The following is a 13,700-nucleotide window of genomic DNA, read 5'->3' as shown; positions in this document are numbered from 1 at the left end:
CAGGAGCAACAGATGTGGGGATCTCTACATGCTGCCAATAAATTTTCTATTTTCAATGTGATACAGTTTTGAACTAGGCAGAAAATCTGGCGGATACACATCACCTCAGACAGTACTTTTCAGTTCATCCCTTAATTTCTACATTTGAATACTACACCCTTGGATTCTGAGGGAGATCTGAGAGAGGAGTCCATTCTAAGCAACATGCAATCCGTGAACAGGGATGAATTGGTAAGGTAAGGTTCTTTGTAAGCAGAAGATTACTGCACAGATGCAACTCACTTGAGTAAAAGGTCATCAAGACTGAACTCAATAACCAGAAATCCTTTGGGCAATACCCTCAACAGAACTCCAGTCATCTCCCAACAGGTAAATCATAGGGCTGAGGTGGCAACTGCACCCAATCAGGTTCAGGACAGAGAAACTTATGGTCAGAAATGTACTCAAAATTCAACTCTTCTCCATACCTCATCTTCAATTTTATCAGCATCGGTGGTTGGTCGGTAAGCATCCTTGTTGGGATGGAGAGCAGCCACGAATTCATAGTAATCAATGTAGCCATCCCCATCTCGGTCAAAAATGTCAGCAACGGCGGTCATCTCCAGCTTGGTAGTAGGGAACTCTAGAGAAAACAAATCACATTTTGGAACATTAACTGGTTGATTGGAGGATATTTAAATAGTACTTGAAAGAAAAAACATTAATGCCTTGATTTTTTTCTGAAAAGCAGTATGCTCACTTTAGAAAACTTAGAAGATATAAAATAGCATAAAGAAATAAAAACCACCCCAAAATACAGTGCCCAGAAACTACTCGCTGCTACGTTTTTGCTTTGCTTACTAACAGGTATACCAAAAAGTGTACACATCACAACTGTTCATGAACCTACCACCTAACTTAAAAATTCATCTATCCTGGGCCTCCCCGGTGGCACAGCGACTGAGCACTGGGTTGCGAAGCTGCCCGCGCCTCTGCAGCGCTGGTTCGATCCCCGGCTGCTCCCCGGCCACCAGAGGAGGGTTCCACATGGCGCGCAGACCTCTCCTGCCGCCCGCTGCTCCCCTCAGCAGTGTACTTCGGTCCTTCTGCCTGCTCTGCTCCCCGCTCTGGCTCTGGTGAATTCTCTCGCCCTCCCGCGCTTCTGACTGTACCCAGTGCTTGTATAAACCAAAACAAACAAGCAAATAAACAAACAAATAAATAAATAAAAACCTCTATAAAAAAAAATTCATCTATCCCCTCCACTAAATATCCAATGATACTCAGATTTCAGGTTAATGATTTCAGACCAATGATACTTTAGAATTAACAGAATGAAGTTTTCATATGTTTAGATTAGGTTCTTGACAAACTGCTTTCTAAAAGGAAGCGTGAGTATTTATGGTAGCCAGAGTAATCTGGTAAAACGTAGAGTATATCGCTTTTCAGCTGAAAACCTCTGGTGGCTGCCTACTGTCTCTGGAATAAAATCTGATCTCTTCTCATGTGTCTGCCTACCTTTCCAACTTCATGTCTTACACTCTCTGAGGTCATGACAATCCAGCCAGTTTAACCTTCCAAGACTAGGAGATGCCAAGTTCATTCCCACCTCAGTGCTTTGCACTTGCAGTTCCCTCTGCTCTGTCTCTTCCCTGAAACCTCAACAGAGCTGGATTCTTCTCATGCTTTAGGTTTTAGTTCAAATATTCCCTCCAGACAGGTTTTCCCAGCACCATGCAGAGTAACACAGCTATGAGATGTGATGTGTGAGCCTGACAAAGCACTTAACTACTTCATGCCTCAATTATTCCTTCTGCTAAAAGTAAATGGGATCACATACTTTGCAAACTATTAGTATAGATGTTGGAAATAGGTACTATGAAAATCTTATTTCCTTAAACATGTCACTTTCAACCTCATATTTACAAAAGTTAGTTCTTATGTATACCTCACACATGTTTTGCTTGCTACAATGTGTCAGTTAAGACCAGTTTATTTTATTCCCAGAAAGAAATTCTTCTCTCCATCAAACAATAGACCAATTTTGGAAAGCAGTTGCATTACTTCCCGAGGACTAGTATTTTAACTTCAGAAAGACTGCTTATCAGAATACACTTGCTTCTACAAAACGCAAGGAATTCAGACGTGACCTGTCTTTGGGTCACGACGGGACTCACTGGATGCTAGAATGCCGTCGATGAACTCCTGGCGTGTTATCTTCCCATCCTGGTCCTTGTCAATCCGACGGAAGAAATCCATCACCCGAGACTTTTTGTGATTCATCCAACGCATGTACTTTTTCCTCCAGACATCAAAGTCAAAGTTGGCAAATTCCTTCAACTAGGCAGAAATCAGAGGAGTCAATAAGACATCGTTTTGACCCTTAACTGCCCGGAGCTTACCAGAACTTTCAAACACTCAATAAAGCCATGCAGGCCTTCTAGAGGGGCACCAACAATGATATCTGCATTGGCACCTTCCCTTAAAGCCATGATTACACAAGCTGCGGTATGATGGAGCAGCGGGAGAAACAGCAGCTGGACACCCACCGACGGAAACAGGGAGTACGTGGAACATGAACCACGTGGGTGGAGCCCGCCTTGTTTTCGCTGGTTTTTCAAAGGCTTACCCTTTGAGATATAAGGGGATGGATTCTATCACTGAATAGAAGTCCTCAGCATGCCTCACTCCCGACACGTCCCAATGTCAGGAGGCTCATATTTCCTGAGATGAGCTCATTTGCATTCTGGCCGGAAGCATTAGGAATCTAACCCTGCATGCAAGCTTATTTGTCTAAAGTGGCTCCGTCTGACTTCCATGTTCAATGTCTGGCCTTGACAGATGACAGCAGCTGTGCAGTGGGCAAGGCCATATTTAGCCACTTCGACTATGTTCGTGCTTTAGACTCAGGATGACTTCAACAGAGCAGCAGTTTTCCCCTGGTCTTTCAAACTCCAAAGTTGGAAGGAATGGGGGAAAAAAAGCCAAACCCAAATATACTTAAAACTCAACTGAACCTACAGAAATAACAAAAAACACAGAACACTCACTTCTGGGTATAGCTGCTTTGATGTGCACAAATAAAAAAAAATATAAAAGGTATTAGAAACTAGGAAGTGTATTGCTAATTTTTACACAGTGGTAAATAAAACTTCAAGATTTGCTCTTTGTAATCTAGTGAAGACTAACAGATTAAATAAGATTTTAAAAAAGCTACTCTTATTGCAAAATTGTGTAGCATTTATCTTTATATACAAGGCTCAGGAATGGTCATTTCCTATAAGGTGGACACCTGGAGGTGATTGGCAAGGTTAGGCTGGCGATTCTTGGCACAGCCAAGCTCAGGTCTCAGGTTGGACCCTTGGAACACAACCAGTGCTGTGTCTACTCCATGGTGAGTGGATTTTTTTCACACGTGTCTTTCCTCCTGGCAGGGGGAGGGGAGGGGGGGGTTCCTGAAGGACAGAGTTCTGGTCCACACCAGTGTGTTTCTACTACTGAAGAAGCAGGTCCCAGCACACACAGGTCACAGGAGGGGTGTGTTTGGAATAAGAAGTCCCTTACCTCCTCCAGCCTGTCCAGGGCATCATTCAGCTTCCGCTGCCGCTCCAATGCCAGCAGCCACACCTGCTGCCAGCGACCAGAGAGCTGGTTGATGCGTGGGTTTTTTGCTTCAGACTGTGACAGGATTGGTATGGGAGGTGGCGTGGGCTGATTCAAGGACTTCCCTAAGAGGAAAAATAATCATGAGATCAGAAAAGCTGTTTTTGTTAGTTCACAAAGAGAAACGGCCATATGTATATGACCTGAGTGGAGCTTTGTAATGGGGTGCAAGTCAGGCACTGAGAAAGAAACATGGGACTTGGGAGTATTTAGATATTCATTTCAAAGTGACTGGCCCTCTTCCTCAGCGAAGAGACATCTGTCTCATATGCTTAATCAATCTGTCCTACCTTAGTGAAGTGAGGAAATGTCAACTCTTGTGAAAAAGCAAAGATTCCATGAGAGCAGATTTACTTTATGATTAGATTAGTACTAACCAAATGTTAGCAGCCAGCCCCAAAAGAATGGAATGGCTACTGCAAAAGAATCTGTATAGCCGCCTTAAAATCTCACTCTATTCGAAGGAAATAAGTGCAGTTAATTATTTGTCAGTGTAAGAAAAGCAAGTTTTAAAGAAAGATTTTAGTTCAAATCCAATTTGGTTTTCAAGAATGGATGAGAAGTGCTGTGATGGGCACTCGGGGCGGGGGGGGCACGTCTCGGTTAGTGGGGTAACACATCCTGCCCGAGCGGGTGGGCACATACTGCTGCTGCTGCGGGACTTGTCGATGAAAGGCGTGTGGGCGGGCTCTATGTTTTTCCTTTTGTATGTCTTGGTGACCCGGTCCACGTCAGGCTGTTTTCGAGTCATCTCTTCCATAAACGCCTGTTAAGCACAAACAAGAGGAAGAAAGGTTGAGGGTTTTCTTGGAGTAAGATGGAATGAGGCAACTTATTAACAAAAGTCAAGCCCATGGCCATTGGAAGGACAAAAGCCTTTGTACATGGTCTCACTCCTTCGGAGAAACACAGCTGAGCAAGGCAGTTTATCAGGTGGTTATCAGGTTTGAGGAGAAGGTCAGGGATGGAAGCTCAGGGAATAACACCACTACCAAGTGGACAGAGCATGAAGAACCAGCGGAGATGGTTAAGGAACGGACAGAGATGGGAGGAAAATTCGATGGAAGGACATACGTCAAAAGAAGAGAGTTTTGGGCCTCCCCGGTGGCGCAGCGGTTGAGCACTGGGTTGCGAAGCTGCCTGCGGCCTCTACAGCGCCGGTTCAATCCCCGGCTGCTCCCTGGCCACCAGAGAAGGGTCCCACATGGCGCGCAGACCTCTCCTGCCGCCTGCTGCTCCCCTCAGCAGTGTACTTTGTCACTCTGCCTCTTCTGCTCTGCCTTCTAGCTCTGGTGAATTCTCTCACCCTCCCATGCTTCTGACTGTACCCAGTGCTTGTATAAATAAATAAGTAAATAAATAAATCTTTAAAAAAAAAGAGAGTTTTGAGACACGGGGAAGAGGCAACTGTCACAGGCCAAATAAGACAAAGGCTAGAATTCAGCCAGCGTGATGGACTGGGACGGTGTCAGGGGTTGGGTGTCAGACGTCTGATGGGGAGAGGAGTCAAACCACAGGGACCTGGGGAGTGAGTAGGAAGCGAGAGAAGCCAGGGAGCAAGATGTCTGGCTGAGAAAGGAGGGGGGAAAAGGGGGGGCAACTCAGGAAACAGGGTGGGAAGGACAAAAGCAAACAGAACGGGGGACTTGAAGACACAAGAAGAATGGGGATAACAGAAGGGAAAGGACTGGCATTGGGTGGGAAGAGCATCATCTCACGCAGGAGGGAAGGTGTCCCTGTAGGTAAGCTTGAGACAACGCATCGGGAGTTCTCATTGGCTAGGTTAGTTAGCTATCGTGTACACTAAGGACACCACGTTTCCACAACATAACAGCAAGATCCAGGTTTGCATTCAGTGTAAATTATTCTGATTAAAAACCCTATTTCCAGGCATCCCTGGTGGCACAGGGGTTTGGGACGCAACCTATGAGGCTGTCCACAGCCACTGCAGCACAAGTTCATTCCCCCACCAGGGAGCTACGCACATGGCGTGGCAGACCTCTCCTGACTCGCCCGCTGTTCCCCTCAGCAGTGTACTTCAGTCAATCTGCCTTTTCTGTTCCCCACTTTGTCTCTGGTGAATCCTCTCACCCCCCGCACCTCTGGCCTGTACCCCAGTTCTTGTATGCATAAATAAATAGATCTTTAAACAAAATAAAACAAAAATAAAACAAAAAAACCCTATTTCCTCCTAAGGCTGAAACTATGAAAGTCAGTTTGGTGTTGCCTGAGCCCATCTTTGGGTTCCCCTAAAAGATCTTCCCCAACCTAAGTGAAACTGGGATAGGCCAATGGGAACTTGGCTCGGAGGCCAGTGGGTAAACCAGGATGGGGCAGGCATATTTCTTAGAAGGTACCCAGATTCCCACCAGTGGTGTTCATGCCCTGTGTAACTACCTCCCTTCAAATAGGGGCAACACTAGAGCAAAGGATAGAACAGTGTAAGACCTACGAGAGCCAACAGGAGTTTGTCCTGCTGGTTTGAAGATCTAAGCTGCCAAGTGGTGGGACTGTGTTTAGGACCTGAGGGTGGCCTCCAGTAGCTGAGATGCAAGGATAATGGAGACCAGGCCCTGCTTGTACAAGGAAATGATGAGTTTGGACGAGAGTAAGGCCCCAAGAGGAGGACCTGGCAAACTTCTACCCAGACTCTTGCCCACTGAAACTGACAGATACGTGTGTTTTAAGTTCTGTCAGAACATCTTAAGCAGCAAGTAAGAAAATGAATACATAGGACAAAGGGAGCAGGCGCCCATGACCAACACAAGGAACACAGCGGTGAAGATACCTGGTGCTCAGCAATAAGGGCTTTAACTCGGTCAATGTTCTGAGGGATTGGCTCCTGATCCCGCTGAATGAGGGTGGTCTCAGCCCACTGGATCCACGCCAGAAGTTCTTCCAAGAGCTCAGCATTAGCCACCAGTTCCGACAGGGCTGTTTCAAGACGCTGCTGGTGCTGCTTAGCCCAGGTCAGGACCTGGGGCGACAGGGAAACCGTGTTGTCTTCAGTCAAGCACACAGCTATTTGCAAAGCCCTTTTTTTTATTAGCCCCAACGATGACTTATTAGGGAAAAAGACCATCCAAGGGTCAGAAGACTTCAACTCTTATTCCAGGGACAGCTGAAATAAGAAAGCAGCATTCCTGGAAGCAAATCTACAGCATATCCTATTCAAAATGGACTTCTCAGAAAGGTGGAAATAACACCCAGGGTGTCCAATGGAAGTCATCAGCTAACACATCACCACCCCAGCACCATGCATCCCGATTTCTACACATTACCAAGCAGGCAGTCTTACTAAAGTGCTGACTCAATTCTTGTTGACATAGTTGCAGTTAAAGATTCCTTATTTGGAGAAGGGCAGGGGCGATGCACTCTCTGTAGTGTTTTATTGCTATATACCCCTTTCCCTGTGTTTGTGCTGTCTTCCTTGGAAGCCGGGGACTCACCTCCTCAAAGCGAGCCCGGATGATGGTGATCCAGTGTTTGATGGTGGTGATGCAGTCGGGATGGCAGACAGCCAAGATGGCTTCTCCCATCGCTGCTGCTGTGCTCACATCCACTCGCTTTTCTTCTACTTTCTGCATGAATTCCTAAACAAAAAGATTTGAAAACCAAAACTGACAAAATCTACTTTAGCAGCACTGTTAGTTTACCCTGAGACAGGGAAAAAACTTCAGATTTTCTCCTCCCTGTGTTGACAGAGGCCTCTAAGAGTCCTCATTTAGGTGCCGCTGGCTTTTTGTTTTCAATCTAAAAGACATGAGGTTTGCACTGGAATGACTTTCTCTGCTAGAGGTGACAGGACGAGGGACACAGGGGTCTGTCCCCTTTGCTAGGCTGGGCGTGCCCCTTTACCCATTATGAATTAGTTTGTGTTTTCAAAAACAATCCTGTTTTTATTCATTTCCATTTATGTAAATAAACAGTACTGTCAGGAATAAATGACAGTTAAAAAAACACTACAATGTTTAAAAATTCCTGTAATAGAATACAATGACCAAGATGAAAACCAAGATTGAAACCTTCTGTGGGGGCATCACAATATTTTATTAATGAAGGAAACTTTCCCACCTCATTAGGACAGTTACAATGAGGGCCCAGAAACATTGCTTTATATTCTGTCATAAGCGGGTCTAGGAGAGCAGACTGGGGCCTGAATATAAGGGTCAAACAAAGGTATGTGTAGGTAAGAAGTAAAGAAGGTGGAACAGCCCAAGTTTTGCTTTATCTGCCACCATGTCCTCACTTGTTTACCACACACGTTACTTTTGTAAAAACAAGTAAGACTCTTTCAGATGCTACAAAACCCACCAGCTATTTCCCACTCATTCTTACTAAGCCAGTAAGCTGGGCTCTCCCTGGTCTGCTCCTTTCCCTCTAGTGGTGGGGCAGCCCTCAGCACAGAGAGCGGCAAGGGTCACTGCTCCTGGAGGCTGGATTACCTTGTGGGTGTCAATGAGAGACTGCAGAGCCTCTGTGTCATCAGGAAGTGCCCCCCGAAAGCGAAGTGTTTGCTCTGCTTCAGAAAGCCACTCCAGCAGCATGTGGACAGTGTCCCGGAACTCTTCTGCCTGAAAAAGACAACCACAAAACATTGACCCTCTCTCTGCAGCCAAGGTTCTGGACACTGGCATGCCAGGGGAGGGGTCTGGCCTGAGCTCATCAGTGCATCAGAGGCATCTGGTATTGCCTTCCCTCGCCCAGGTCATCTTTCATTTGTAGATCTTTGAAAACCAACTTATCCCATTATTTTTCTAACACAACAGGCTGTTAAAATCTTAATGAACATTCAGAATATCAATGTTTGCTTACTAGTTTCAGGAGCTTTATCAGGAGCTGATCCTGATAAAGTAAAACTAATCTGCTCTAATACACCTGCTTGGGTTGTCCCAGCACAGGTCTCTCACCTGCTTTAGCGCCTGCTCCAGGCGGCTTTGTTTGGAGACAGAGAGCTTGCACACAGTGTCCCAGCGGGTGCTCAGCTCCTGGAGCTGCCCTCTCACCCACGTGGTGTCATCACGACTATTCTCAATCAGCTCACGGCCAGACCGCTTCAGCACCTGAACAGTTCCCGTTCGCTTTCCCAGCTCCTTCTGGAAAACCTAGGAAAGAAAATAGGGAAATCAGTTTGAGATTGAAATGTTTTTTTTTTTTATTATTTTTTTTTTTTTATAGAGGCATGTTTTTTTTTCATTTATTTATTTGTTTGTTTGTTTGTTCTGTTTATACATGCACTGGGTACAGTCAGAAGCACGGGAAGGCGAGAGAATTCACCAGAGCCAGAGCGGGAGGCAGAGCAGGCAGAAGGACCGAAGTACACTGCCGAGGGGAGCAGCGGGCGGCAGGAGAGGTCTGCGCACCATGTGGGACCCTCCTCCGGTGGCCGGGGAGCAGCCGGGGATCGAACCGGCGCTGCAGAGGCCGCGGGCAGCTTCGCAACCCAGCGCTCAACCGCTGCGCCACCGGGGAGGCCCTGAGATTGAAATGTTTTGAATCTGAGAAGGAAAACTATCATATAGTTCAGTTTTCCGGGAAGATTCCAATAATGTGTCTTTTATGCACCGAGGGAGGCCGGAAAATGTGGAAGGAACATGAATGGTGTGACTTTTGTTTGGATAAGATGCTTCACTGGAGTCTCAGTTTCCTTATCTGCAAAATGGGAATAACATTATACTAACATTTTCAGATTTAAGGGAGTTAAAATAAGAACACATCTGTCATGCACACAAAAAGAATTGGATGTAATTTCAAGGTAATGCTGAAGCAGGAGGACGTGACGGGCAGTGTTGAGTTTGTTAGCCTTGAAATACTTAAAAAAGTACTCATTTCTATTTTAGGAGTCAGTGGAAATGGGTATCTGAGGGTCTTTTAAAGTTAAAAATTTCTATGTCTCAACTGTGAGATACAAATATGAAGGGGGGAGGGAATCTCACACTGCCACATCTGAATCAATCCAATTTTGGAAAATTCTTTGTGACTTGATGTGGAATCCCAGCAACAGTTTGTTTAAACACAAAGCAAGGAGCTGCCTCTCTGAAAAGAGGAGATATAGGCTGTCAGATGCCTTTCTGCACTGGCAGGTTGGCAAGCAGAAGGCACGCCTAGGTGGGCCTCAGCCCTTCCCTTACCTTATGGGCATCCATGAGATTCATGACCAGGTCCAGGTCCCCATGCACAGGCTGGTCCTCTGCCAGCTGAGGCTCCACCTTGTACAACCAGTCCACCAATGCCTGCAAAGCGTCCATGAACTGGCCTGAGAACAGCAGGGCCTCCTCCAACTTGTGCTGCCTGAAAAAAGCACAAACCCCTTCATTTTGAGGTGTTCTTCTATAAAAAGAAGAACACTGCTAGGAGTGTTCTGACTGCTAAGAGGGAATACTGCTTGAACTCCACAGAGGAAAGAACATCCATGATAGAACAGTTAGAAATATAGTACAGAGTATCTAAGAGAAATGCCTAGATACTTCTTAGAAACATTTTTCATCGAACCATTTTCTGGAATGGATTTACTGTAGTGAGGGTGGGGGGGCAGGTATAGATGTCCTTTTGGATTCCTTGAGTCCAATGGCTATTCGTATGAACACACCCCAACAACCCAAGGTCTGTGTTAATTATTTCACACTACTCTAGAAGATGAGAGACCTGGTAACAGTGGTGTGACCATGGGCTGTCTCTTCACCATTTTGAACCTCAGCTGCCTCATCTAAAAAAAATTAAGGGTGCACATAAAATGGAGATATTATAGTACTTAGCATAGCATAGTGGGTACCAGTAGGTGAAAGCACAACTTTTAGAACCAAACTGCCCAGTTTCAAATTCCAGCTCTGCTACTTAGTAATTGAGGGAATTTAGAGACATCATTGTGACTGTTCCACTTCTACAATGGAATAACAGCACCCACCTCAGTGGCTGTTAAAACTAAATGTCTAGCAGGCACCGTTAGGCACACTCAGTAGTAGTTTCTCAGTAAAGGTCAGGTATTGGGATGATTAAATGAGGTGTACTGGGAGAGGCTCTGCACCATGTTGGGCTCGGTGAGAATGCTCTATGAAACAGCTGTATTACACTAGTGATTTCTAACATTTACAGTTCCTGATCTTCTATTACTATTGGTTTTACTTTTGGGGCCTCAGTCTTTCTCATACAGTAAGTTTCAAGTGAACTTTAATTCATTTTATTCAAATTATTTCATAACTCTTATTGGATTAACTGGAGATACTGAGAGGCTACAAAACCTTTTACTGATGCGTTAGCTTCATTACACTTTGGGGATCCAGTAAAAGTCTTGGTTATTTTGGGGATCATACAGACCCTCTAAGGGGGCTTCATGCTCACCTCTCCACGGACTTGCCACAAACAGTATCCCATTTGTCTCTGACTTCCCCCAATAAATTGTCCAGTTTGTGAGTGTCATCAGGAAGCAAAGTTTTTTCCTTCAGTGCTCTGCCAGTTCTAATTGTGGTATCATACACAGGCTGCTTGCCACCAAGAGTTTTCTGAAACTCCTGTTTCCAAAAAGAAAAGAAAAACATCAAGGGGCAGAGAGGTTAAAAAAGAAGACAGATGGTGGACAGGCACATGAAAAAATGTTCATCATCACCTACCATTAGAAAAATGCAAATCAAAACCACAATAAGATACTTTTCACCTGTGTGGAAAGACCAGGAACAGTAAGTGCCGGAAAGGATGTGGAGAAAAAGGAACCTTTTTACATTGTTGGTGGGGCTGTAAAGTGCTCCAGCCTCTATGGAAAGCAGTATGCAGGTTTCTCAAAAGATTAAAAATGGATCTACTATATGACCCAGCAATTCCACTTTAGGCATCTACCCAATGAATTCAAATACACAAATTCAAAGGAAAATCTGCACTCCCGTGTTCTTTGCAGCACTATTTACAATAGCCAGGCTATGGAAAAAAACCTAAGTGCCCCAAAACAGATGAGTGATTATTACTCAGTGATCAAAAAAGATAAACTTAGGATATTTGCGGCAACATAGATGGCACTGAAAGGAATTATGCTAAGTGAAATAAGTCCAAAGGAGAGAGACAAATACAAGATGGTGTCTTAAATGTAAGTGCAGAGAAACCAGACAAAGGGTCAAATAAAGCCAAACTCAAAAACTAGTCCTTGAAAGTAGACACTGGAACTGAGCCATTCAGAGGAGGGAAAAGGGAATGGGTGATTACAAACTGGGAGGGAGCATAACGGACTCTGGTTGTGGACTATGGATGGTTTGGTTGGGGGACTGTTATAATAACAGCGCCAGAAAGAGGAGGGAACCCTATGATTTCAAAATACAGCAAGAATGTACACCAACATAACTTCAATTAAAAAAAAAGAAAGAATAAAAGCAAAATAATAACAAAAAACAGAAGAAAAAGAAAAAAGCACTAAAAGTCATATGACATCTTGATTTAGAACAAAAGCAGTTTTTGAGTTTTCCGGTTGGCAGGTGGGTATAACATGAATGTCAGTACATCTTGAACTAATATTAATGATAGTTTATCCTTAAGAAATTTATAAGGTTTTGTTTATGCCACAAGAGCAGTGCATGATAGTTTCTAAAATCTACAGTTTTAGCTGGTTACTCAACAATCACTTCACTTGAACTGTTGTTAAATGAGCACTTATCATGGTTACACAGTGCCAAGACGTGAGCTGGAATGCTAGCTTCAGCCCCTCGACTTCTTCCCATTAGCTGATTAGTTTTAGTTTTCTTTTCTTAAAGATTTATTTATTTATTTATACATACATACATACATACATACAAGCACTGGGCACAGTCAGAAGCGCGGGAGGGTGAGAGAATTCACCAGAGCGGGGAGCAGAGCAGGCAGAAGGACCGAAGTACACTGCTGAGGGGAGCAGCGGGCGGCAGGAGAGGTCTGCGTGCCATGCAGGACCCTCCTCCAGTGGCCGGGGAGTAGCTGGGGATCGAACCGGCACCGCAGAGGCTGCAGGCAGCTTCGCAACCCAGCGCTCAACTGCTGCGCCACCGGGGAGGCCCCAGTTTTAGTTTTCTTTTGACTAGTTGTGACTTTCATTTTCAGCAAGCCACTATCTGCAGTGAATGCCACGCTTGAGACCCAAGGGCAACGAGCTGCTTTACCTTGTGCTTAGAGAGCTGAAGTTTAATTTTGTCTGGGTCATTGGAGATTTCCAGTTCCGAGTCCAGGTGACTCTCTGCATCTTCTAGCCAGTCAATCAGTTTTTTCCAAGCTTCATGGAACTACAATCACATAAGAAGGAAGTTGGAGCGGGAATGAATATGCACACTCTATGACACTTTTTTGAGGACCAACCCAGAGAGTTAACACATGTAGCCAAGGCTGGTCAGTAAATTAGTCTCTCTCTTTTATAACTTACTTGTTTTGCCCGCTTCCTGGCATCATCTAGTGATCGTCCTCTTTCAATAGATCGCTGGACAACTTTTTCCCATCGGGACTGGACGCTAACCAGCAAGTTCTTGATCAGAACAACATCCTGTTTTTGGCTAAGAAATTTTAGCTGATTCCCAGTTTGATCCAGCTCAATGATCTGGTCTCGATGAGCATTTACTTCATTAGCAAAAACCTGGAGGAAGAATATTGCTCTTATTATACTTAAGATAATAGAGAAAGATGACATAGATGCACAATTATATAACTAGTTATTTGAAAAGGAAAGCAACATCATAGTCACCTTATGCTCCTCTATCTGGGAAAGGACGGTGTTCAGAATCAGGCTGGGAGGAGAAGCGATGTTTAAACTCTGCTCTGCTAGGGTGAGCCAGTTGATAAATTCTTGTAGGGAATTCTGGAATTCTGTTGCCAGGTTGAGGGCCTCTTCCAGCTTTGACTGAATTTTAATTAAAACACACAAAGAAAAAGTACCGAATTCAGGAATTGTAGCTTCAAGAACAAAGACATGAATTGTACACCACATGAAATGACCTCTAGAAAGGAAGCCTCCTATTAATCAATCTGCAAACATGCCTCGTTTGTGAAGAAGGGGACATTTTAATGTTAGTGTCTGAAACTGAAACGGTGTATGGAAGAGAAAAGAGCACAATTTG

At 44.7% G+C, this 13,700-nt stretch overlaps 1 protein-coding gene across 3 annotated transcripts in view; it reads right to left on the bottom strand.

Moving 5' to 3' along the window:
- The window catches only part of MACF1 (microtubule actin crosslinking factor 1), a gene marked incomplete at both ends in the record, with an annotated part of 211,499 nt that overhangs the window by 14,704 nt on the left and 183,095 nt on the right, over positions 1-13,700 (bottom strand). For 2 of the 3 annotated variants that reach the window (XM_084243390.1, XM_084243392.1), the window contains 13 exons: positions 468-622; positions 2,157-2,319; positions 3,544-3,707; positions 4,288-4,408; positions 6,431-6,619; positions 7,092-7,235; positions 8,088-8,216; positions 8,553-8,747; positions 9,774-9,933; positions 10,981-11,150; positions 12,756-12,875; positions 13,013-13,219; positions 13,328-13,483. In XM_084243390.1, the coding sequence (XP_084099516.1) occupies positions 468-622; positions 2,157-2,319; positions 3,544-3,707; positions 4,288-4,408; positions 6,431-6,619; positions 7,092-7,235; positions 8,088-8,216; positions 8,553-8,747; positions 9,774-9,933; positions 10,981-11,150; positions 12,756-12,875; positions 13,013-13,219; positions 13,328-13,483 (2,073 nt within the window). The remainder of the gene's footprint in view (positions 1-467; positions 623-2,156; positions 2,320-3,543; positions 3,708-4,287; positions 4,409-6,430; positions 6,620-7,091; positions 7,236-8,087; positions 8,217-8,552; positions 8,748-9,773; positions 9,934-10,980; positions 11,151-12,755; positions 12,876-13,012; positions 13,220-13,327; positions 13,484-13,700) is intronic. The other variant, XM_084243391.1, reaches the window with a different exon arrangement.

This window comes from Talpa europaea (genome assembly GCF_964194135.1).
Source record: "Talpa europaea genome assembly, chromosome: 9".
NCBI lineage: Eukaryota > Metazoa > Chordata > Mammalia > Eulipotyphla > Talpidae > Talpa > Talpa europaea.
Note: the sequence above shows the minus strand (reverse complement) of the source record. Positions and strands in the feature narration are given on the sequence as shown.